Source organism: Manacus candei, unplaced genomic scaffold (genome assembly GCF_025592945.1).
Source record: "Manacus candei isolate 608988 ecotype Guabito, Panama unplaced genomic scaffold, ASM2559294v1 h1tg000013l, whole genome shotgun sequence".
In the NCBI taxonomy this organism is placed as follows: Eukaryota; Metazoa; Chordata; class Aves; order Passeriformes; family Pipridae; genus Manacus; species Manacus candei.
Window position 1 is genome coordinate 4406622 of NW_026138061.1, and position 21624 is coordinate 4428245.

The following is a 21624-nucleotide window of genomic DNA, read 5'->3' on the forward strand; positions in this document are numbered from 1 at the left end:
ACTGAAATCAATGAAGTTCTCACCAGAATGTTTGGCATTTCTGAAGTCAAACTATAACATAACATCCAAGGAATCCTAGTATGATGAGTGATTTTTTTTCTCTCAACCTGGAATTTAAGCCATCCTGTTGATTTTTCATGGCTGGTTCTCTCTTGGTGGTTCTTACAAGTGATTTTCCTCCTTATATGGAAAGATTCCAGGGTTGGCCATCAGCATCCATTGCAGCTGGCACTTTACTAGGTGGAAGGACAGACTAATCTTGGCAATTGGGGAAGGTTTCTGTGCCTGTCAGCTCACGTAGTGGAAGTTACAAACCACTACTGATTGGGGGTGGCTGCAGTTACTGACAGCTCTTTGCTCTTTCATCTGCAAAGTTTGGGGTTTGTTATGCAGTTGTGACCTCTCTGTTCCTGTGTGTCCCATGTCCCCCATAAACTCTGCTCGGGATAGAAGTAGCTTGAAAGAGTTAAAGAATAAAAATAAGTGGCTGTGATGAATAAGCTGTATGATCTGTATGATTCACAGAAGTGGAAACTCAACAGCAGTTAAACCTTCAAATCTTAATCTACTTTGGCTATAATATATCATATGTAAACAGGCATATGTTCACAGGGTAATTTGTGTCTCATTGTCTGACGTCAGAAATTTTGCAATGATATTTAAAAAAAGAAATTCAGAGGTCAGGTGTTTTTTTTCTTTTTCTGTAAGGTGTGCTTTACAAATGAGCAAACCTCAGAGTAGCTGAGAAGGGTCTGTCGCTGAAAACTGGTGAGAATCTGTTGCTGCCAGAGAAGTTCACATTGTATTTTGAGTGATTAAAGAAACATCTAAGCAAATATTGAAATAAAGAAAAGTCAAGAGAGATCCACACAAACAGCTTTCAGTGGTACCCTGAGGCATGAGCCATTAACACAGCTCACTCCCTCACTTGAACAGATTCTTCCCATGAATTCTCCATTTTACAACTAGAGACTGAAGTTTTCAAATCAGTGGAGCCATGATGTATAAAGATAAAAACTAATCAGGCAGGCATCTCATGGAAGATTTAGCACACTTATGCTAAAAGGAGTGCACATTCCTCTGAATCAAGGACATATTCATCATCTCCAGAGCTGTGATCTTATTCATTTTAGAAGAATCAAAAAGACTAGGCTAAGTCAGTGCTCCCTTGAGAAATACCCAGAGCAAAAGCAGGGGCTGCAGGAAGTGATACCGATGACTCACCAGCCAAGGCCAACACACTGCCTTATTTTAGACAATGTCCTCTTGGACATATTCATGTTTCCTCATGAGTGGCTGATGACATAGGTGTTACCTACCTGTGGTCACAAGTACCTCATGACGTTTTTATCAAGAATACCTCTAGTACTGTGGCCAAAACTAGCTTAGAATTCACTGTGCAGCTAAATTCCACTGCCATTTCAAGTGAATCTTAATCTCCACTTTCCCTAAAAATCTCCATGTGTGGATTCTGAGGTGGTGTGTGGTCCATTAACTGAACATTTCCATAATGGATAGTGGTCTGTTGTACACTGAAGAAGATGCACCTAGAAAAGGGCTTCCTGGAGCAGCAAATGTTAGAATATCCCAAGGACAGGTCTTCTTTTCTGTAGCTAAAGCCAAAGCCTTAAGCTGATGGGGCCTCACTACAGGTACAGACTAGTACTCACTGCAAATTCCAAATCTTCCATAAATAATAATTTCTTTTCTGGCCATAACTGTTAATACATAATGTTTCAAACACACGACGTGGTCACAGAATGCTCAGAGGAGAATCCTAAGTGTAGGTGCCAGCGGATTCTAGGCTGCCAGCCAGTAACTACAAAGAGCAAAAACATTAGATTGATTGTTGAGCCAGTGAAATTCTGGGATGCGTGTACATCATGCAGTAGATGCCCATGTATGTGCTTGGCTTCTTGATGCATGAATAATCTCACTGACTTGACAGGACTGTAGCAACGTGCAGAGAACACAGTGTGTTTCATCATTTCAAAGGCTGTGGTGGGCTGAGAAGAAAGCCTGCCTCACTCGCTTGTTCTGATGTTAGTCCAGACCCAAAGACAGAGTCTAAAAGCACACACATGAATTGAATTGCATGGGAAGCTTACCAAAGGAAGTGTTTGCTTGTAAACTCAGTATGAATAGGATCTTCTCTGACCGCAAGGGAAACGGAGACACTCATTCACTGTCCGCTTGTGCAATCAACTTCTGAAGTAAAAAACAGGATTTGGGGTTTAAAACCTGAACCTTCACACGTCTTTCAAGCAACAGAAGAAGCCTTCATGCTTTTTAGTTCGCAAAGGAACAAAGTCAGGAGGTGCTGCTCATAAGACTCCTTGGATTTGATAACAACTGGCTTATCAAAAGGGAATCATTCAGAGTTCCGAGCAACAGCAGCCCTCAGAGCAGCTTTTGTGTAGGCTTGAGGGGAGACATCTGAACACCATTACATTGCACTCCTTTTGATGTCACTACGTGCTTGTCATGTGTTTTATATCTTTGCAGTGTATCTGCTGCCAAGTTCCACAGTGTCTCAGGATGGTTGTAGGTTTATCACAGATGCCTTTCCTGCCTATAAAAAACATTAATTTTAAATTCTTTGTCACCTGGCCACAAAACTATGCTTTGAGCCCTGTCTGTGCAGGGTAATTCTGTACACTAGTAGATTATGGATGACCTGCTGGTCTTAAATTGCTGGCTTTCAGTCTAGCAGTAGTTTAAGTTTATTACATGGCATGAGATAACTTGTAAAATAAATATATTTATTTTTCATCATTTACCTGATAGTTTAATATTAGCCCAAATATTTGTATGTCTCGTCTATCTCATCCAGTAACTAAAATAAAGACTTTTTCATTTCTTCCTGTAGCAAGCAGCCAGTTTATTTATAAGTGTCCTAATCTAACAGAGATTTACTCTGTGTGTCCCATGAGACATATTATCAAAGTTACCAGACCTGTCCCAAGCACTTGGGAAGTGGGGAGATGGTTACACAATTCTCATTGCCTCTGGCTGCTCTAGTTATAGAGACAAAGGGTCAGAGAAGTGGAGCAGCAGAGATAATTTTGTGAGCATCTAAGGAAAAGCAGCTGCTCAGGTGATTGTAGGCACTGGCTGAGGGCAAGGCCGCCGTAGATGCTTGAATACTGCACAACAAAAATCCCCTTAAATAAAACAACGTGACAGGAAAGGGAACATCAATGTCTGACCACCAGAAATTCTGGATTCTTCAGTCTTCATCTTGTAGATGCACTATGCTGCTTGTCTGTTTTAAAAAGAAATAGAAAAAATATATGAAGAGCAATGTTCACCTTGCCACAGCTCTGGCAAATTTGTGCTGGGCAAGACCCTTCTGTCTCCTGGGACATGCTGGATCTGTGATACACATCCCACAGGATCTTTTTTCTGCTCCAGTTCCAGACCCTTGCCTAGAAGCTGGGACTCCAGGAAGAGAGAAGACAGCAAGCAGTCCTGTTTGCTTTGACCAGCATTGGGAGGGTGCCTGTGGCACACTGTTGTCCTTTGCCAAGCATGAAGACTAGTGATCTGTACTCCCAAAGGCCACCCCTGCCCGCCTCACAGGAGTCCCTGTTGGAGCATCCAGGGCTGGATGATGGTTCCTTGTATTCCGCTGGCTCACAGCAGTTCATTTTTTTTGGCATTTGGATAGCAGGACTCATCCACAGAGTCAATGTTTTATGCCAGCATTATGTCTGTAAGTATAATTCTGCACTGATCTGTGCTCCACAATCTTTTACAGTGTTGTCCACTGGAGATGCATAATTCTGCCCTGGTTCATTTGGAAGGGCTGTAAAGCCATTCAGGCTCAAATTCACCACAGGCACGGCTAGGAATTTCTGTTGTAATATTCATTTCATATGCTAAGCAAGTAGTCCCCAAAAAGTCTTTTTTGGGGAAGGGGGAGATGGACTGATGAAGGCTTGTGCAGGGAATGAAAGGAAAACCCACAATAGCTTTTGATTTCAGGAAGAGACTAATGCAGGAGATAGGCCTGGATTCTTAAAAGCCCATGGTGTGACCTACAACAAAGAGGAGGCTGCTACAGGCAAGGGTGATAGCCCCACATACTGCAAAAAAATCATCTAATACTGAAATGTTGCAACATTCTTCTTCACAAACCTCTCCCTGGAGTTCCTCCTGTTCTCAGTACTGGTTCCTAACCAAACCAGGCTTGCATGCAAGTGCTGAAGGAGATGAGCAAGGAGGACAAGTTTCAGCCCTTTGAGAAGCAGCGTGCTAGGGAGGTCATCAGACACCATCCTTGGCATGCCTTTTCTTCTGCATTTTGGGGATCAGCCAAAATTATAAAAAAACAGAAAAGCCAAAATGGAAATCACTTCTCTGCTCTGCATTCTGAAATCAATTTGGTGGGGATGGAGTGGAGTCTGGATATAGACCTTTTCTTATGTTCCATACCCAAAATATAAGACTGAGAATAAGGCAATGAGTGTTATTAACTTGCTACTATATGTAATAATTGCTACTATATGTAATAATTGCTACTATCTGTTTATTCGTGGCATTAATGCTTTGAGTACCTGACAGCATGCCAGGCATTTTAAAGAAGCAATGAACCTTTCCTGCAGTCAAGAACTACCCCTACGACCTGAGAGATTTAAGCTTTGGTTAATCTCAGCCCCATATAAATAATTGAAGTTTAGACTGTACAGGCAGCCACGAGCACTTCTGGGATGAACTTCCCAGGTGTTATCTTTTCCCGGCCTTTGGGGACTGCATGCCGAGCTTGTGTGCTTCAGTTAGCAGGGACACCCACACAGAGCATGAAATCTGTGGCATCTCTGTGAGAAGAGGCTGCCCAAGCACCAGGAGAATGTGGCAGGACTGTGGGGTCAATGCCATGTGTACCCCTCTGCTCTCCTGTCACACGCCAGATGTTTTTTGGGGGGGCCAGGAGAGGGGCTTTCTTCCCTTCTTCAGGACTAGTGGGTGCCATCCCCCATTTGGCTGTCAGTAGCTTGAACCAAGCAATGCACCCTGGTGCCACTGTGCCCTGATGGCATAGGGACACCATAAGGTGACCAACTGTGGACCTAAGAGACTTTAAATGGGTGGGAGGCTGGGAAGAGGAAGGATGCAGCTTCCAACAATGGAATGTATGGCCCTTCTCCTCAGTGGGGACAGTGATCTGGCACAGGAGCTGAGAGAGAGGGATCTTCAGGAGGGTGAGGACCAAAAACAGGTCCTTACCCCGAGTACATCACTTGGTTTTTACACTGACCTCTTCACTCCTGCTCACACTGTCTGAGATAGCTACAGAGGATACTGTTATACACAAATAATGCAGGTTTATGCAGGTCCTTGCCCTGTCCCCAAAAGCACTGACACCACTCCCCCGCCCCCCCAACACACCTTGTGCTATCTCAGATGTAGGAACCACCCGACACATGCAGCATCCTACCAGCTAAGCTCACCCAGCAACAGCATTCCAATCATTAAACTTCCAGGAAGGGGAAAGTAAAACAAAAGGCCTGATGGATACTTGTGTGTGTTTTACCTATAAGAGGAACCAAAAAAATCAGCTTGCTTTGAGAATTGTGGTGAATCACTCAGAAACAATCTGCAGGCATTAAGGAAATTGTACTTCTGCGAAAAAAAAAATAAAAAAGAAAAGGAAATGCAGGCCCTGGGATATCCCTTTATGGCATATGCATTTTATGTTTAAATGCATTAATGGGACTGCTATGCCATGACTCATCCCGCACAAGAGTTTCATGTGTTTCTTAAAATACACTAGAAGTAGCTGAAGGCATGCACGGGTTTGCCGTGCAGTTATCTGTCAGGAATCTGAGCAAATACCTGCACGGGTGGCATCAGACGCTTCAGACCTGTGGGAGGGGGGTTGGGGTGTGCTGTCCTGGGCCCTCTCTGCTGCTTATACAGACCACGGCTGGAGAAACCAAAAGGTGACAGGAACTGAACCTACTGAGGAACAAAACACAGGCTCCTTGTGTTAATATTAGGGAAGCCTAAGCACTGAATTACAGAAAATTTGCATATATGTAAACAGAAAACTGGAGAGTTTCCTTCTGGAGCACTCTTGTCAAAACTACAGCTGTCTGCATTTTTTTCCAGGGATGATTTGTTGTCTGGTTTTCTCTTATTTTTTTTTCTTCCATTTACTACCAGTCCCGGCTGCAAGTCTATTTACTATTCCTTTAAACCCACACTTTCGAGCCTTGTGGAGCCCGACTCAATCTGCTCCTCACAGGTCACTTCAGCTGCTGGCTGCTGCCAGCTCTTCAAGCTATTCCTTTTTCGGACAGCAGATAGTTTTAACTTTGGAAACACCCAGAGATGAGTATTTCTGATGGTGCACGTTACGTCTACGCTTATGAGCAAACGGTGGTTAGCACACAACAGCTTCGTGATGCAAACCTCGGGGCGAGGGATGGTTATTTAGTGATTAGTGAAAAGCAAGAACTGGGGCTGGGAAATTCAGATGTATGGAGGAGAAGCTCCTGGAAAGGGACGTAGACTCCCTTTCTCACCGCAATTATTCACGGTCGAAGGGGATCGCCGCCGCGCCCCCAACCCCGTCGAGTCCCTCGGCGGGTCTCCCGCCGCCCCACCCGGCTGTGCCGGGGCCGGGGCCGCGGAGAGCGGCGGGCGGAGCGGAGCGGGCGTGTCCCAGCCTCCCTCCTCCCATTTCCCCGTGCGTCAGGGCCGGGAGGAGGAGGAGAATCACCTTTTTTTTTTTTTTTTAATTTTTTTTTTTTTTTTTTTTAAAGCCTCCAACTACTTTAGCGCGGAGTCGGCAGCAGATGGTGGGCACGGCCCGAGGTTTCGGCGGGGAGAGCGAAGGGATGCGCGCAGCGCGCACCGCCCGGCTCTAGCTCCGCGCCCGCTCCGCTCCCCCGATGAGCCGCCCCGCGTCCCTGCTGCCGGCCGCCCGCTGCCGCAGCGCCCCGGCCAAGCGCCTGCAGCCGCTCCACGACGGCCCCGCCGAGGAAGCGCCGGCCGCCAAGTGCCCTCGGCTCGCCGACTGCGGACCCCCGGACTGCCTCAGCGCTCCCGGGTCGCCATGTGCCCCCGCTTCTCCCGCCGGCGGCGGGGGGGCGGCGGGTCCCAGCCTGATCGCCTCGTACCTGCTGCTGCCGCTGGCCGAGCGGGAGCAGGTGTCCCGGGCGCTGAGCGTCAGCTCGGGCCGGGAGCTGCGCTGCAAGGTGAGCAGGAGCGGCGCGGGTGGGCAGCGGGTCCGAGCGCCGTGTCCGAGCGCCCGGCCCGGGGACAGCCCTGCGAAACATCCTCCCGCTGCTCCCCGGCTGGAAACGCCCGGCCATCCGCCGGTGGGGGTTTGCACGCTCTGGAAGTGAGCTGAAACTCCGGGTTACCTCGGAGCGCCTTCCCCCGAAAGGCTGTGGGGATGGTGATTTGGTTTAGTTTTTCCCCCTCTATTTCAATATAAAACGAACAGGAAGGGTCTCAGTAGCCGCTTAGAGCAGCGCTTCTGCCGATCCTGCCGAGCCCTGGCTCCCCTCCAGCTCCCTCGTCATTGTTTGGGGAGAGTTGCTACGCGAGCGGCAGCTTTCAACGCCCTTGAGAATGAATTTGCGTTTAATTTCCTCTATACAGGTGTTCCCCCTCAAACACTACCAGGACAAGATCCGGCCTTACATTCAGCTGCCGTCACACAGAAACATCACTGGGGTCGTCGAAGTCATCCTCGGGGACACCAAGGCCTATGTGTTCTTTGAAAAGGACTTTGGGGACATGCACTCCTATGTGAGGAGCTGCAAGAGGCTGAGGGAAGAGGAGGCTGCCCGGCTGTTCAAGCAGATCGTCTCCGCTGTAGCTCACTGCCACCAGTCAGCCATCGTACTTGGTGACCTCAAGCTCAGGAAATTTGTCTTCTCTAATGAAGAAAGGTAAGCGGCTGTCAGCAGCCAGCCCTGGGGTGAGTGGGGAGGGAGGAATGCCACATCCAGAGACGCAAAAAGCGTCCCAGGGAGTGGAAACGGCCCTGTCAGCTGGGCATCACCTGCGAGCAATCCAAGTAGGTCCCCATCACGTGTGTGTAGTAGGTCACGGATCTAACCAGCACGCACTCTTAGTTAGATCTTGACTGATGAAAGGGAGGAAGCTCGCCGGGAGCTTCGTGTCATTCAGCAGAAGTTCAGTGTAACCCGCTGGCAGACAAAGGGATGATAGTTCGGATGCTCATTAGCGCCAGAAGATGTCATGTGTGCCACTCATTCAGTGTCAAATGAATAAAAGGCAGAGAGCGAGAGGAGGGAGGCTGAGACGTTGCGCAGGGAAGGGGAAGCAGCCCAGCTGAGGGAGCAGGAGGAGGTGTGAGGAGCTGGAGCTCTGGTCTCTCCTTGGGAGAGCTGCCCCATGACCATTGCAGAGCTGCAGCACTCAGAAGGGGTCTCCTTGCTGAACCACCCTGCTAATCAGGGTGAAGCTGCTAACAAAAGACCAGCTGTGTCCTTTGAAGATTTTCTCTCTTCTCCACTGCTGTACTTTCCATGCCTCCTGTGCCTGTGGATGTGGGCACACACGGGAGGGAAGGTGGGACATGGTTAAATACTGCTTTGGGAATCCTGAATCAAAGAAAATCACTTAAGTAAAACTTAGCCTAAAGCCTAGGTTTATAGAGGAGATCACACTTGTTAAATTTAGATGAGGGAAATAATTCAGTATTTCCCTGGAGTGTTTGCTGCTCTTGCATACATGGCAGAGTCAGAAATACACTTTTGATCAGCAAAACTGACTCTGACTAGTTGCTTATCCCATGGAATGCTAAAAACCTTACTAAAAGGTGTAATGGAGTTGTGCTTAATGTCATGAAAGCGTAGGTGATATTACTGAAGTAGAAGAAAAGGGCTTTTGCTTGTTTTTTTTTAACTGGGCTAAAGCTTCTTCAGGATACCCTTTAACAAAGGTGATAAGAAAATTAACAGCACTGCCTCTCTGAAACAGAAACAACCGTATGTTGACACGCAAAGAAAGCAATTCCTTTGAAGGAAACTATTGCAACTTTTCCCTCCCATAAGAAGATGAAACATTTGTTGAAATATTACATTGCACACAGTCTCTCTCATTTGGAAATAACGTGTTGCACAGGCGAGTGTCATGTGCATCGCATTTGGCAAGAAGAGGGTTAAGCAATGGCAGGCGACGCGGGCTCTCGCACAGGTGCAGTTTCAGGGCTCCCGCAGCCAATCCCGGGCCCACGGTTCTCGTTGAGTCATATTTTCCGTTTGCAGAACCAATGGGTATTTGCCGAGGTCAGGTTGAGGACAGGCTGCAGCCAACGCATCTACACCCCAGCGGGGCTGCCAGGCAGTGCAGAGCTCTTCCAGGGCCAGCCGATGGCGTCCCTGCCGATGGGACCTCCCCTCACCCTCCAAAACAGGAGGTTTGTGTGGACCCACGTCCACCTGGGGGATGGTGGGTGCAGTGGTATGCTCCAGAAAGGCAGACAGAATAAGTAACAGATTAAAATTAAAAAACAAATCAAAAGCTCAGGAGAGCCGATGATCCCCGCTGGTGCAGAAGGGAGCTGGGCTTTGCGGTTTACAGCAGCTGGGCTCTGTTTGCTCAAAGCCTGCACCGCACATAGTGGCTGTACTGTGTCCTGTCACACATTAACCCCCTGCAGTGGCACTGCAACCTGCGTAGGTAGAAAGTGACTTGCTGGTGTTCCTCAAGAGCCCTCTGTGTTGTTAAAATCCCCAGCAAATAAAACAAGCAAGCATTGCTGAGTGCTGACCCGATGCACGCAGCTGCACTTCCACTACATGCGGCCAGGAGTCAATGCAACTTCTCCACTGCAAATTAAAAAGTGTTTCCTCTCCTTTCTCAATGCTGTTGCGAGGAGAATGGGATCATGGCAGGGACTCACTGTGCTTGCTCGTGACTGCATGTTGCTATTTCTCACCTGTGGTTTCCTGCCCTGCCTAGGACTCAGCTGCGTCTGGAGAGCCTGGAAGACACGCACATCATCAAAGGCGAAGATGATGCGCTCTCAGACAAGCACGGCTGCCCAGCGTATGTCAGTCCTGAGATCCTAAACACGACAGGGACTTACTCTGGAAAATCGGCTGATGTGTGGAGTTTGGGAGTGATGCTCTATACCCTGCTGGTGGGACGCTATCCCTTCCATGACTCGGACCCTAGCACTCTGTTTTCCAAAATCCGGCGTGGACAGTTCTGTATTCCTGACCATGTCTCCCCCAAAGCCCGATGCCTCATCCGCAGTCTCCTGCGGCGGGAGCCCTCCGAAAGACTCACTGCTCCAGAGATCTTGCTTCACCCTTGGTTCGAGGCAGTCTTGGAGCCTGGATATACAGACCAGGAGACAGGAACTTCGGATCAGATTGTTCCAGAATACCATGGAGACAGTGATGATATTAGTTCCTTCTTCTGCTAACCCCAAAATCTCAAAAACCTCATCAGTTTCCACCTCCGGCATCTTCGTAGAGTTTCGTTTTTCCACGTCTGCAAACTCAACAGCATCTTAAAGTGCCAGTATGGTCAGAAAAGTGACCTTGTTTAAATGAACACCAACCTGGAGATCTCTGCTCCCTGAGCATACTGAAGAGTTCAATCCTCTTGCTCTGGGTCCGTCCCACTGGCCCCAGAGGACCTGTGCAGCTTTGTGAGAACTGGCTCTTCTCCTGCCTCCCCCATCCTCCATCGGTGTAAAACTGGTCGCATCTTGGCTGCAGTCTTACGGCTGGCAAGCAGTGGGATGGAAAGGCAGCCCCTTCTGCTCTCCTGCGGTGGCTGCAGAGGTGTGGAACCCTGACCACGATGTGTACGGGCTGGGGAGCACGAGGTGTGCCTCTACCTGAGCAAATCTGACAGAAATGGTTAAAAGGGGAATCTCCTTGGCATGCCACACCAGCCAGCTCACAAAGCAGCTCTCTGACTGTAAGCACACATTAATGAGGGAAGGAGGTCTTCACCCACCATGGCCAGCTGTCTGCTCACTGCTGCTCCTCCAGCTGATCTTGCTTTCAGGGGCATGAAGCTCCGAGATCCACCTGTAAGACAAATCACTGCTATGGGTCTTTCTGAATCAGAAAGCATTGGATCTCCCAGCTGGATCCCCTTGCTGACCAGGAAAGCATTTTAAATAGACTTAAGCCTCATGTTACCACGGTGTAGCCTATATAACTTTATGCCCTCAGCGAGCTTGTCAAGTAGCAGGTCTCGTTAGCTCCGAGTGCCAAAACATATCCGTTTACCAAACTGCAACACTATCAGCTGGGCCGCCTTCCCCTGGAAAAGGATAAGGGGTGTCTTGTACAGTACCTGTAAACATGGCCATGTTTTCCAACCAGCTCAACTCTTAAAAACACCACATCACCTCTCCTCTTCCCTCCACCCCCCAAAAAGTTAGTCTTAAGAGTAAAATCTCCTTATGCCCTTAGTTGATTATTCAGGTATGCTGTTTGCCTCCAGCCCTTTTTTTTTTTCCCTTGCATGATTATTCATAGTCTTTCCAATGTGCGTGGATAATGAATATATCTAAATCATTAGCTTCCTGGGTTGGGGGTAAGTAAAGCTTAGTCCTGCCTAAAATTTCTGCTTCATTTCACATTTGTGTCCAGTGCTTATGCAAAGAGATGTCCATTCACCTAAGGCAAGAGTGCGACTTCTGAAATGGCCGTGAGGTGGGTGATGCATGTTCCCAACACCCCACAGTTCTTGTGAAGTCATTTTAAGGGTTAACCCTGGCTGCAGTCCCACCACCCGTTGCAAGAATACCATGTATACCTCATGGACTGTGTACTTTGTACATACCTTACTGTTTGGGGTTTTGTTTTCTTGTTTTGTTGTACTTTGTTTGTCCTAATAAGAGGTGTTGAAGAGCAATTTAATGTGAATTATTGTTGGCAATACTAACTTGACAGAATCATGAGCATTAAGAGCAGAGCGCTCCAGCTCTCCGTTGCACTAAACCTCTCATGATTGCTTGACATTTGTATCTGTGATACAGTTTAACCCTTCTATGAAAAACAGTACATTTGTATATATTGGTAGAAAATTCTGCCAGAAAAGCTAAAAACACTATGTCCAACTTGTACATATGTATATGTCTGTGGAAACCTGGATGATAAAGTCTGACTTGTAGAAAATTTTAATAAACTTGGTTTCATAATGTTTGTCCCCATTTCTGGTGATGTCTCAAGGGGAACACAGCTTCAGTATGTTTGGTTTAATCTGAAAAAATGGGGTTTGGCCTCAGAGAGGATCAGTTCCTTTATGGTCCTTGTATGTGTTCCATTGTGCCTTAGCCCTGACTCTCCCAGCTCAGCCTGGGGCTGAATCCCCAGGAAGCTGAGTTGGGACAGGCTCCTGCCTCTTGTGGGCTAGAAAGGGCTTGAGATGTCCCCAGAGCTACATGAAACGGGGTATCCTACTCTTCCGATAAACAATGGGGAGAGGAGTTACAGCTCTCTGCCTCTGAACTTTAGAAGCTCTCTTGCCTTTCAGCCCATGCATTTGTTTCCCTCTGCACCCCACAAGCAGAAAGAAGATGCTGTGGCACAGCAGGGCTGTCATCCTGCACCTGTGTGCCTGGCAGTGTGATGCTCCAGCCAGTGGAAAATCGAATCTCGGATGTCTAAAACTGAGCAGCCAGAAGCAGAGGCAGTGGCTGAGAGCATTGACATTACAGGGAGCTGGAGCCCGTGAGCAGGGGCTTGACCCCACTACTGAGAGGCAGCACAGAGGCCACTCAGTGCTCCCGTTAAAAATGAAGGGAAAGATTATTAGAGCTGCTTTTCTTTGTGGTGAGAATAGAGGAGTATAAATAGCTGCAGTATCAAGGTTAGAGAATGTGCTTTCCTGAAAGAGATCAAGCCACCCTTGCAATCCACCCGGAGCGGTGAGATCATCGCTCACAAGTGGAAAGGAGGAGGAAGAGAGTCTTGATTTTTATTTATACTTTGCCTCATGTTTAACTTTGTCCTTTTGCTTGAAATCTGTTCAGCAGAGCAACTGCTTCTAGGCAGCTCCTTGAGCAGGAGCAACTTTAAAACCATTTTGCTTTTAGAAGGGAAGTGGAAAGCAAAAAGGAGGGAACAAGAACCTGGTCAGTGATAAAGCAAAGTGCACTGACTTTCATTAGGCACCTTGACTCCCACTCTGAGAAGCCAGTGATCTGTGCAGTAAGCATATTTTCTTAGCTCTTGCTGAGTGAATGTCAGACACCAAAATATCTCAAGTTACTTTACTGATGTTATTCTTGCAAGACCTGTAAAAACATATGTGCCACAAAGCCTGACTGATTAAATTACCCCCTGCCCTACCATGCTTTTGGGCTTGGACAAAAGCCCTAATGCATCCTTTCAAAACAACTGCAGGAGGTTCATGTTTTAATGAAACCTTGAAAACTTTAAAAATACCTTTTTTTTTCCCCTTACAGTGAAGTCACTCTTAGTAGGTGAACGTGTAGGTCATCCCGTGACTGTTTCACATGAGCTATGCTGCAGAGCAATTAAAATAAATGCCAAATTGTAGTAACATCTGCAAACAGCCTCTGTGTTGCTTTAGGGATTATAATGCAACATCCGTTTGTACAGCAGAATAAATTGCTATTGCTTCGTTACCCCATCGTTTGTATTATTGTATACAAAGTTTCAGAGCGTGTTGAAAGAACCAGCATATTAAGTGATTAAACTTTGATGGTGGGTGTGAGAACTTTGATTTATGCAATGCATACATTTCTTTTTGAGAGAGTCATAATTTGTCTATTTTTAAATGGTCCTTTTGGCTGTGGACTGCATGAATCTCATGTATTTCACAGACCTGGTCACCATTTTCATCCCGAAGTTGCAAGACATTGTTGGCCTCTTGAAGAGTGCTGGTTGCCTTCAGTCCTTCTCCATTGCTGCTGAAAACACAGAAAAAGTTGAGGTTTTCCACAACATCACAGGCTCCGTCCTAAACTGGCATCGAACCACCCTCCGGTCTGGGTAGATCTTATGTCCTAAAAATGTATTTTTTATTAGCTCTCGATACTTCAGCTGCATTTTGGGCACCAGTTCAATTATTCTCTTTTGAAGTAGCACAGCAGAATTTATAAACCAGCTTCCTCTGAAAGTGCCAGGTAAAACAGCCAGCTCAGCAAGCTCAGGTTTAAGGTCAACATCTCTGCCAAGCAGGTGATACTGTTGAGGTTATTTGCAGTTAAGAAGGACTGGTAAAGGTTCACTTCTACCTTGGCTAAAAAGTGCCCTGATTTTAGAAGAACACCTTCAGGTCAGTCAAAGGCACACCTGCATCAATGTATTATTTATGAAAGAAAGGGGGGGGGAAGAACAGTTTTTTATTCAGATGTACAAGAGGAAGATTCATTGCCCTTGGCTGGATCACAAAGCCAGCGCAATGCTCTCTGCTAGCTCTGCTTTAACACACTGAGGGCAGGTCTGAGAGATAACCCGAGAAACACATTTTATTCTAGCAGTGCTGAGAGCACTCTGTCAAGCAAATCTCTACAGATTATCTCTTTATACAAAAGCAGATTTTTTCCCCCACTTTTTTCATGCTATTGCATTCTGTCAGGGAAAAAAGCCCAATGTTCAGCATTATGGCACTGCACAGATTTAGCACCACAAAGAAATATCCTATGCAAATGCTTCTTACAAAGATGTTTTCCTAGCAAGCATTGAGAAGAATAGTTTGACATATAACCACAATTTGAATTAATCTCTTGCAAAAAATGGCTTTGTTAAATGCAACAACTCTCAGAACTATTGTTGATAAAAGTACTGTGAAATTTGCAACAGTCTTGCCATGATTCCTCCAAAACTTGCAAAATCCTTTTCTCCAAGTGAAATCTGTAGTTCAGATTTCAGACAGAATCAACTTTTGTTGCAGCAAAATGACAAATCCTTCAGGATATGAGTTTGCAGCAAGATCTTTTTTTTTTTCCTTTTTTGTGAAGCAAGCTATTTAGAAAATGCCTTAAAGAAAACTCATTAGTTTTCATTACCCTGCATGTATTTATTTACAGTATTTAACCAGCTAAACAAGCTAATGTGCAGCACTTCATTTCCTAATTTGGCTTTGAAGCTGGAGCAGCCGAAGTATCAATTACATTCTGTCAAATGCAAACATTAACATAACTGTATGAAGCAATCATGTTTCTAACAACAGCAAGCACTGCCCAGAGGACCAAAATAAATAAAATTCATAGGGCAAGAGGTAACACTTTTCTTTAAGGCAGGATTAGGGCTGGTGAGGGCCCAGGTGCTTCCCTTCCCTCTCTGGGGCCGTTCCTCTGGCAGGGCTGAGAGGCAGTTCTGGTGCTGAGGTGCAGGTGATTAACAAGGCACTTGCTCACCAAGGGCACGGTCTCATCACTGCGGGTGTGGATTTCTGCATGCAACTCCCACTGTTATTAATGGTTAATTAATGTGTAATTTGCAGAAAGAGATGAAACTGGGACCTCAGCGGTGTGTTGTGAGCACACAGACGGGCTTATCATTCGAAGAAATATCAGGGTGACACAAAGGGTGGATGACAGAAAATAAGTGTGGCATGAATCAGCTGCCTCGTGTTTATGATACGGCGCTGTTGTGGGAAAACATTCACCTCCATCAACTACCGTCTCCTGCCAACAACAAAAGTCGAGTTTGATAAATTATTAGTGGAGATGTTCTCAGTGGCTTTGCTTAGATTTTACTCCTCTTGCGCAAATTGCAGATTAGGAAAGGATTAAGTAACAACAGTGTGGCTAAAGTATTACACATCGTGCTGGCAATTAGCCAAAGAATGTAGCATGCAAAAGCTGACATTGCCTAAGAAATCAAATATAGCTTCGGTCACCACAGAAAATGACTCTTCCCCACCACCCAAGGTAGTTGCTCAGTTTCTCCTGTGTCACCCAGTCTTACACCAGCAAATTGTTCATTACAGAACATTTTTTTTTCCTTTTCATGTAGTCTTTTTTCCTTTTCTTAACTTCCTGGTAGTGAAAAAAGCCATAAACATTTAGATGAATCAGAGAAACCATAAATATAAGTGAGTGTAAAGCCATTGTTGGGCCCTGTGATAACATCCTTGTCAAGTCTCAACTTGTCAGATTTGCAGTCTCGCTGAGGTTCAAATGCTGTGCGTTTCCTTTGCCGTGTTAGCAACTAGGGACAAAGCACCAACATAATTTGGGGCAAAAGGCTGTGCAAGACTCTCACACCCAATGACAGTGACTTTGCAGATGGGCAGTAGGATGACTGGTGTGAGCAAGTGTTTCCCGCAGTGAGTAAAGGCAGCAGAATTAGGCTCAAAAAGGTCAGCCAGCAGCCTCTGCTGCAAAGCAGGGTGGCAACACCCCTCAAACATCAGGTAAAAGTGTAAAACCCACCTGGTACTTTGTATGAAATTGTTGACTGAGAAGCATGGTGATGAACCCTGCTCCTCCCCACCCTCGTGCCTATGCCCAAGCTGCCTGGATCTGGGGGAAGGCAGGGTGCTGTTGGGCCAACAGGTCCATCCAGCCCCAGCAGGAGCATGTGCAAATGCCTAATGCCTACAGATGTGCATGCAAGTATGGCAGATACCCGTCAGGCACCCCCTGTGATGTTCCCCTGCAGCACAGGGACACAGTATCTAAAGGGGACCCACAGGAAATATGGAGAGGGACTCGTTATCAGGGAATGTAGTGATAGGATGAGGGGTAACAGTTTTAAGCTGAAAGAGGGTTGATTTAGATTAGATGTTAGAAAGAAATTCTTCACTGTGAGTGTAGTGAGGCACTGGAACAGGCTGCCCAGGCAAGCTGTGCGTGCCCCACCCTTAGAAGTATTCAAGGCCAGGTTGGATGCGGCTTTGAGCAACCTGGTCTAGTGGAAGGAGTCCCTCCCCATGGTGGAGGGGTTGAAGCTAGATGGTTTGTAAGATTCCTTCCAACCCAAATCATTCTGTGATTCTATAACACTGTGGCCCACTGATGCCACTGTGATTGGAAGCCTTGCTTGGCTGCCTTTGACTCTGTATCTTGAGGTCTCAAAATCCTGCAGCAATGAATTCCAGAGCAGAGCTTGGCATCGATGCATTAAATTACCTTGCTTGGAAAGGGAATATGCTCCAAACAACAGCAGTATGACTGGAAAGACTGAATGACCGGTCCGGTTTTGGAGGGTCCTCTGGTCCCCCTCACCCGCCATGGGGACCAGAGGTGATGCAGAGCAGCTGTGCTCTGTGCAGGTCAGTGGCCTGTAGAGGCAGCCACATGCCTGGGGCGATGGGGATTTGAGCCCAATGGACAGAAAGGTTTAATCAGTGAACTCATGGGATTTTTTTATCATGGTCTTGTGATCCTTAATATGTAAGAGCCCTGTCTGCTGAAGGCAATGATCTCCAGGAGACTTCAACTTTTCATGTGAGGAAGAACAAGCAAATGTCCGGTTTCTCTCTGTTGCAAAGAGGGATTTGAAGGGATATGTCCTGTGAACTCTCTGGACGATTCCCCACTCGTCACCCGTGTCCCAGCCAGATGCTCTGTGCTGCCGAGGCATGCTTGACTGGCTGCCTCATTACAGCAGGAAGAGCTTTGTCCTTTTATCTGAGCAGCTGGCAAAACAATAAATTGAAAAATAAGACAAAGTCAGCAAATAGTTTTCTATCCCCATGTGTGAGGTTAGAGGAACTACTGCCCCTCCTCCAGAATGATTTCCTGACTTGGTAACATTTTTTTCAGTGTCCTCTTCTTCTTTCTCTCTGGGTGCATCAGGAAGAGCGGGATCATTGGTTTGGATGGGGAGGGAGCATCTTTAAATGCGGTGCTGTGGCCCAGACTCTTCATATGCATGTGCCAACAGCAGCCAAAGCCCTGAGAAATCTCCTTCCAGTGTGAGGCAAGGGTGGCTTTGCAGGGAGAGTGCTCTGGTCATGTCTGGATGGGCCTTGGACTCCAGCCATGAGGTACCACCATGCCTGCAGGCTCCTTGGGCAAGCCGTGCTGGCTGCAGACAGACAGCACTGCCTGTGTTAGCCACTTGCAGGGGATGGTCTATCCTGGGATGTCTGTCTGTGCTGGAGAGAAGATGCTGAGGTCACATCCTGCTTCAGACCCCAGGACTGGGTCTGGCTCAGAGTCACTGGCAGCATTTGGGCTGCCGGGCACAGGCAGGGCTGCTCCACAGGGCACCGCAGGCTGGGCTGGTGACCTGGGGCTGGCCCGTGATGCACATCCTGCTCATGCATGTGGGCATGAGTCAGAGCCCGAGAGGAAAAGGCCTCACCCAGTGGCAGGCAGAGTGGTGCAGGGAGCTGGGGCTGTGTACTGATGGAAGAGATTGCTTGTTACTGCTGACAGCCTCCCCCAGCAAAATCCCTGCACCTGCAGGATGGAGAAGGGGGTTTGGAGCTAATCAGAGCTCCCACCTCACTGTCAGAAGTCCAAAGGAAATGCTGCAGGAAGGGTTTGTCAAGGTGGATCAGAGCCTGCCTTTGGCACCTGCGAACTTAGAGCTAAAGGAGCTGCTGGGGGCTCCCAGCACACACATCCCAAGCTGCTGCCAGTCTCTCCAAAGTGAGAAGACACAGCAAGACTGATCAGACCCACGTTCGTTCCCCTCTGCTCTTGCAAGACCCCATCTGAAATACTGTATTCAGATTTGGGGACCTCAACATAAGAAGGACATGGACCTGCTGGAGCAATTCCACAGGAGGGTCCTGAAGATGATCAGAGGGCTGGAGCACCTCTCCTATGAAGACAGGCAGAGAAAGCTGGAGCTGTTCAGCCTGGGGAAGAGAAGGCTCTGGAGAGACCTTGAAGCATCTTCCAGCACCTAAAAGGGGCCGACAGAAAATAGGGGGAGGGACTCTTTATCGGGGAGTGTAGTGATAGGACGAGGAGGAATAGTTTTAAACTGAAGGAGAGTAGATTAAAATTAGATATTAGGAAGAAAATCTTTACTTTGAGGGTGGTGAAGCACTGGAACAAGTTGATTCTATGCTTTGCAGAGGCCTCTGGAAAAGCAATATAGTCTTTATGTCTCTTCTTTCCATCACTTTGACCTCAGTATTATTATCTTCAGCACCTGCCACCTGCCCCTTACCCAGGTGCTAATCTCGCATGTGCACTGGGACAGCTGAGCAATGGTCCAGCCACCCCCTCCCTCTCCCCTCTTCGCTGCTTTGCCAGGAAACAGGTGTCCAGATCTTTTGACCCTTGCAAATGATTGCATTTAATTATTTCTGGAAATTTTCCACTATGGTTTTAGAGTGATTCTTCCAGAAATCTGGTTCATCTTTGCTAGGAAGCCATTGTGTGTCTCAGGCAAAGGTCAGGATGAATCATTTCGGAAAACAGTGCAGCTGCAATGGACTCCCAGCACTGGGGGAGTGGAAGCATGTCCATGGTTTGCTACTAAACACAAAGCCCTGAACACCCCCAGCACTTCTCAGAGTCAATGGGATGACTTGCATAGAGTAACAGATGCTGGGTATGACTGTAGGCAGTTCAAAAGCTGGTGGTAGATGGATCACAGCGGTGGATGGTCTTGCAGCTGTGGCTTTAAAAGGGTTATTGATTCATTTGGAAACAACTAGCATGAGTGACTTTGTAACAGACAGGATTATTTAGTCTCACCACATGCCAAGCATAGAAAAAGTACAGTTCAGCACTGCAATTCTTCCAGTGACCATCACATAAAAAACCCAACAGGATAAGGCACTAATGGGCTCGATAATGCCACTTCCCTTGTGTATGTTTGCAGCTACCAAGGGACATGGGCTGTCCTCAAAAGCAAAGGGAGAAATTCTTCAGTTAAAGATCTATTAGGGAGGAGTTAAGTTGGGAAGCAATCAACCAAAATAAAAAAAAAGGCATGTGGATAATGATACAGCCATGATCCAGGCTGCTGCAGCCATTCAAAAGAAGGAGAAATAAATCACTCCGAGTGTGTACAGAAAACGCATCTCGAAAGACACATAAGTACAGCTTCTTATATCTGCTTCTATGCTGGGCAGCCTAAGGGAGCTGGAGCTTTCTTTTATGGGCTAGCTGAGGATGCTCCTGGTGACAAGGATGCACAGCATGATATCAGTGGAGCCATCTCAAATCCCAGTTGCTCTTCCTTTTCTAGCAAAGTGTCAAAAAATGCCAAGGAGTTACAGAAGCAAAGACAGACAGGGATGAGAGTGACCAGCAGGGTGTTGAGCTCTCTGCTGTGAGCCCGTGTGGGTCCTACCCCACTGGTGCAAGTTCGAAAGGCTTCACTCAAACCAGATGCCTCTGAGCAAGCAGAGAGCTGCAATTAAACCCTGGCAACCCTATCATGTTTTCTGCAGGGATGATCCGGTTTCTGTGCTTGGGGTATCTGGTTCCACAGATCCCACATGCAGAAAATCCCCACCCGGATCATAAGGGTGTATCCAGAAGTTTTGCTCTGACATGTACTATAATGCAGCTACATTCAGGATATACTCAGGGGTTTTGCTCTGGCATAAATTATAATGCAACTACTGGAGCAAATCAGGTTTGGCCTGCCCACTGCATTGCCATCCTACCGGGTCAAACCTAGAGATCCAAACTCGGCATTCACTCAGCAGAGCCTGAGGAACAAACCAGAGAGAAATTCTCCAGCGCATGCAACATTCCTGTGTAAATCAATGGGAACTGTAGAGTCTGGCCTGAAGTCAGGATTTCGGGATTTGACCCAATTTAACCTTGGCATAGTTGCCCAACTCCAATTTTTTAATTTTTTTTTTTTTTTTTTTTTTGGTGAGGCTCAACAATTAACTTTCAAAACAACTTAAAAAAAAAAAAGGCAGCTGGGGTTCAGAAGTGCTGTGCTAGCCAGCAGGGTTTTCTTAAAGTTACTTCCACTATTACGGTATTTGTTGATGTCAGCATTTTGTGCACAGTAAAGAGCCGCTCTGGGCTCTCTGTCCAGGGCAGAGCCATACGAGCCAGGGCAGAAGTTGCGCCTCTTCCCATACTTGACACACAAGTGGGTAGTTCCTTTTACCAAATTCAACTGTTGGGTTTTTTTTTACACATTGGAGTGAAATTCAACCACGTGCAAAATGCAAGGACTGCTCATGGCTCAGATCTGATGAGTCCCGATGTGGAAGGTTTGTTGGAGAGGCTTTGGGGGGACCAAGGAGTGGGATAAGAAGATGGGAAAAAGCAGGATAGGTTTAGACCCTTGCAGAGAACTGAGCTTTCCTTTCTGTCCCTTCTTGTTTCTATGCATGGAAAGTGTGCTGTTTCACAAGTTGTTTTCAGGAATCTCTTTCAAAGAGCTGATACAGATAATAAACGTCTCTTTTTCTGCTCACCTTCCACCCACAACAAAAGGCATCATCTCAGTCTTAAAGATTTTATTGTTTTAATTATGCATCTTGGAGTTCACTGGACCGCTACTTGTTAATATATTTAGTAGAGCGTGGGGCATGCCGACACTAATGGAGCTTGAAGACTTTTGTTTCAAAGGATCAGATCCTGACTTGTAAACCTGCACTGGGCAGTCCTGTGGCTCCAGATTGAACCTGGGCAGTGGGGATGGGTGTCTGGCTGTGGCAGCAGCTGCTGTGATGGGATGGATGAACCCAGCACTGAGGAGTCCCTGCAGCCCTGTTGTGCCCATGTGGTGGGCTGAGCCTGGCTGGGTGCCA

At 47.0% G+C, this 21624-nt stretch overlaps 1 protein-coding gene across 1 annotated transcript; it reads left to right on the forward strand.

The window, feature by feature from the left end:
* Nucleotides 1-6770: 6770 nt before the first annotated feature.
* TRIB1 (tribbles pseudokinase 1) lies at nucleotides 6771-12158 on the forward strand. The gene is made up of 3 exons (XM_051778534.1): nucleotides 6771-7205; nucleotides 7615-7907; nucleotides 9949-12158. The coding sequence occupies exons 1-3, from the start codon at nucleotides 6900-6902 to the stop codon at nucleotides 10415-10417; spliced, it is 1068 nt and encodes a 355-aa protein (XP_051634494.1). The 5' UTR covers nucleotides 6771-6899; the 3' UTR covers nucleotides 10418-12158.
* Nucleotides 12159-21624: the final 9466 nt, after the last annotated feature.

Excerpts from the sequence above, each read along its gene's own strand:
- TRIB1 (XM_051778534.1), top strand. The coding sequence starts at position 6,900 with ATGAGCCGCCCCGCGTCCCTGCTGCCGGCCGCCCGCTGCCGCAGCGCC. Across the intron at positions 7,206-7,614 it reads GCCGGGAGCTGCGCTGCAAG|GTGTTCCCCCTCAAACACTA; the intron begins GTGAGCAGGAGC and ends TCCTCTATACAG. Across the intron at positions 7,908-9,948 it reads GTCTTCTCTAATGAAGAAAG|GACTCAGCTGCGTCTGGAGA; the intron begins GTAAGCGGCTGT and ends TGCCCTGCCTAG.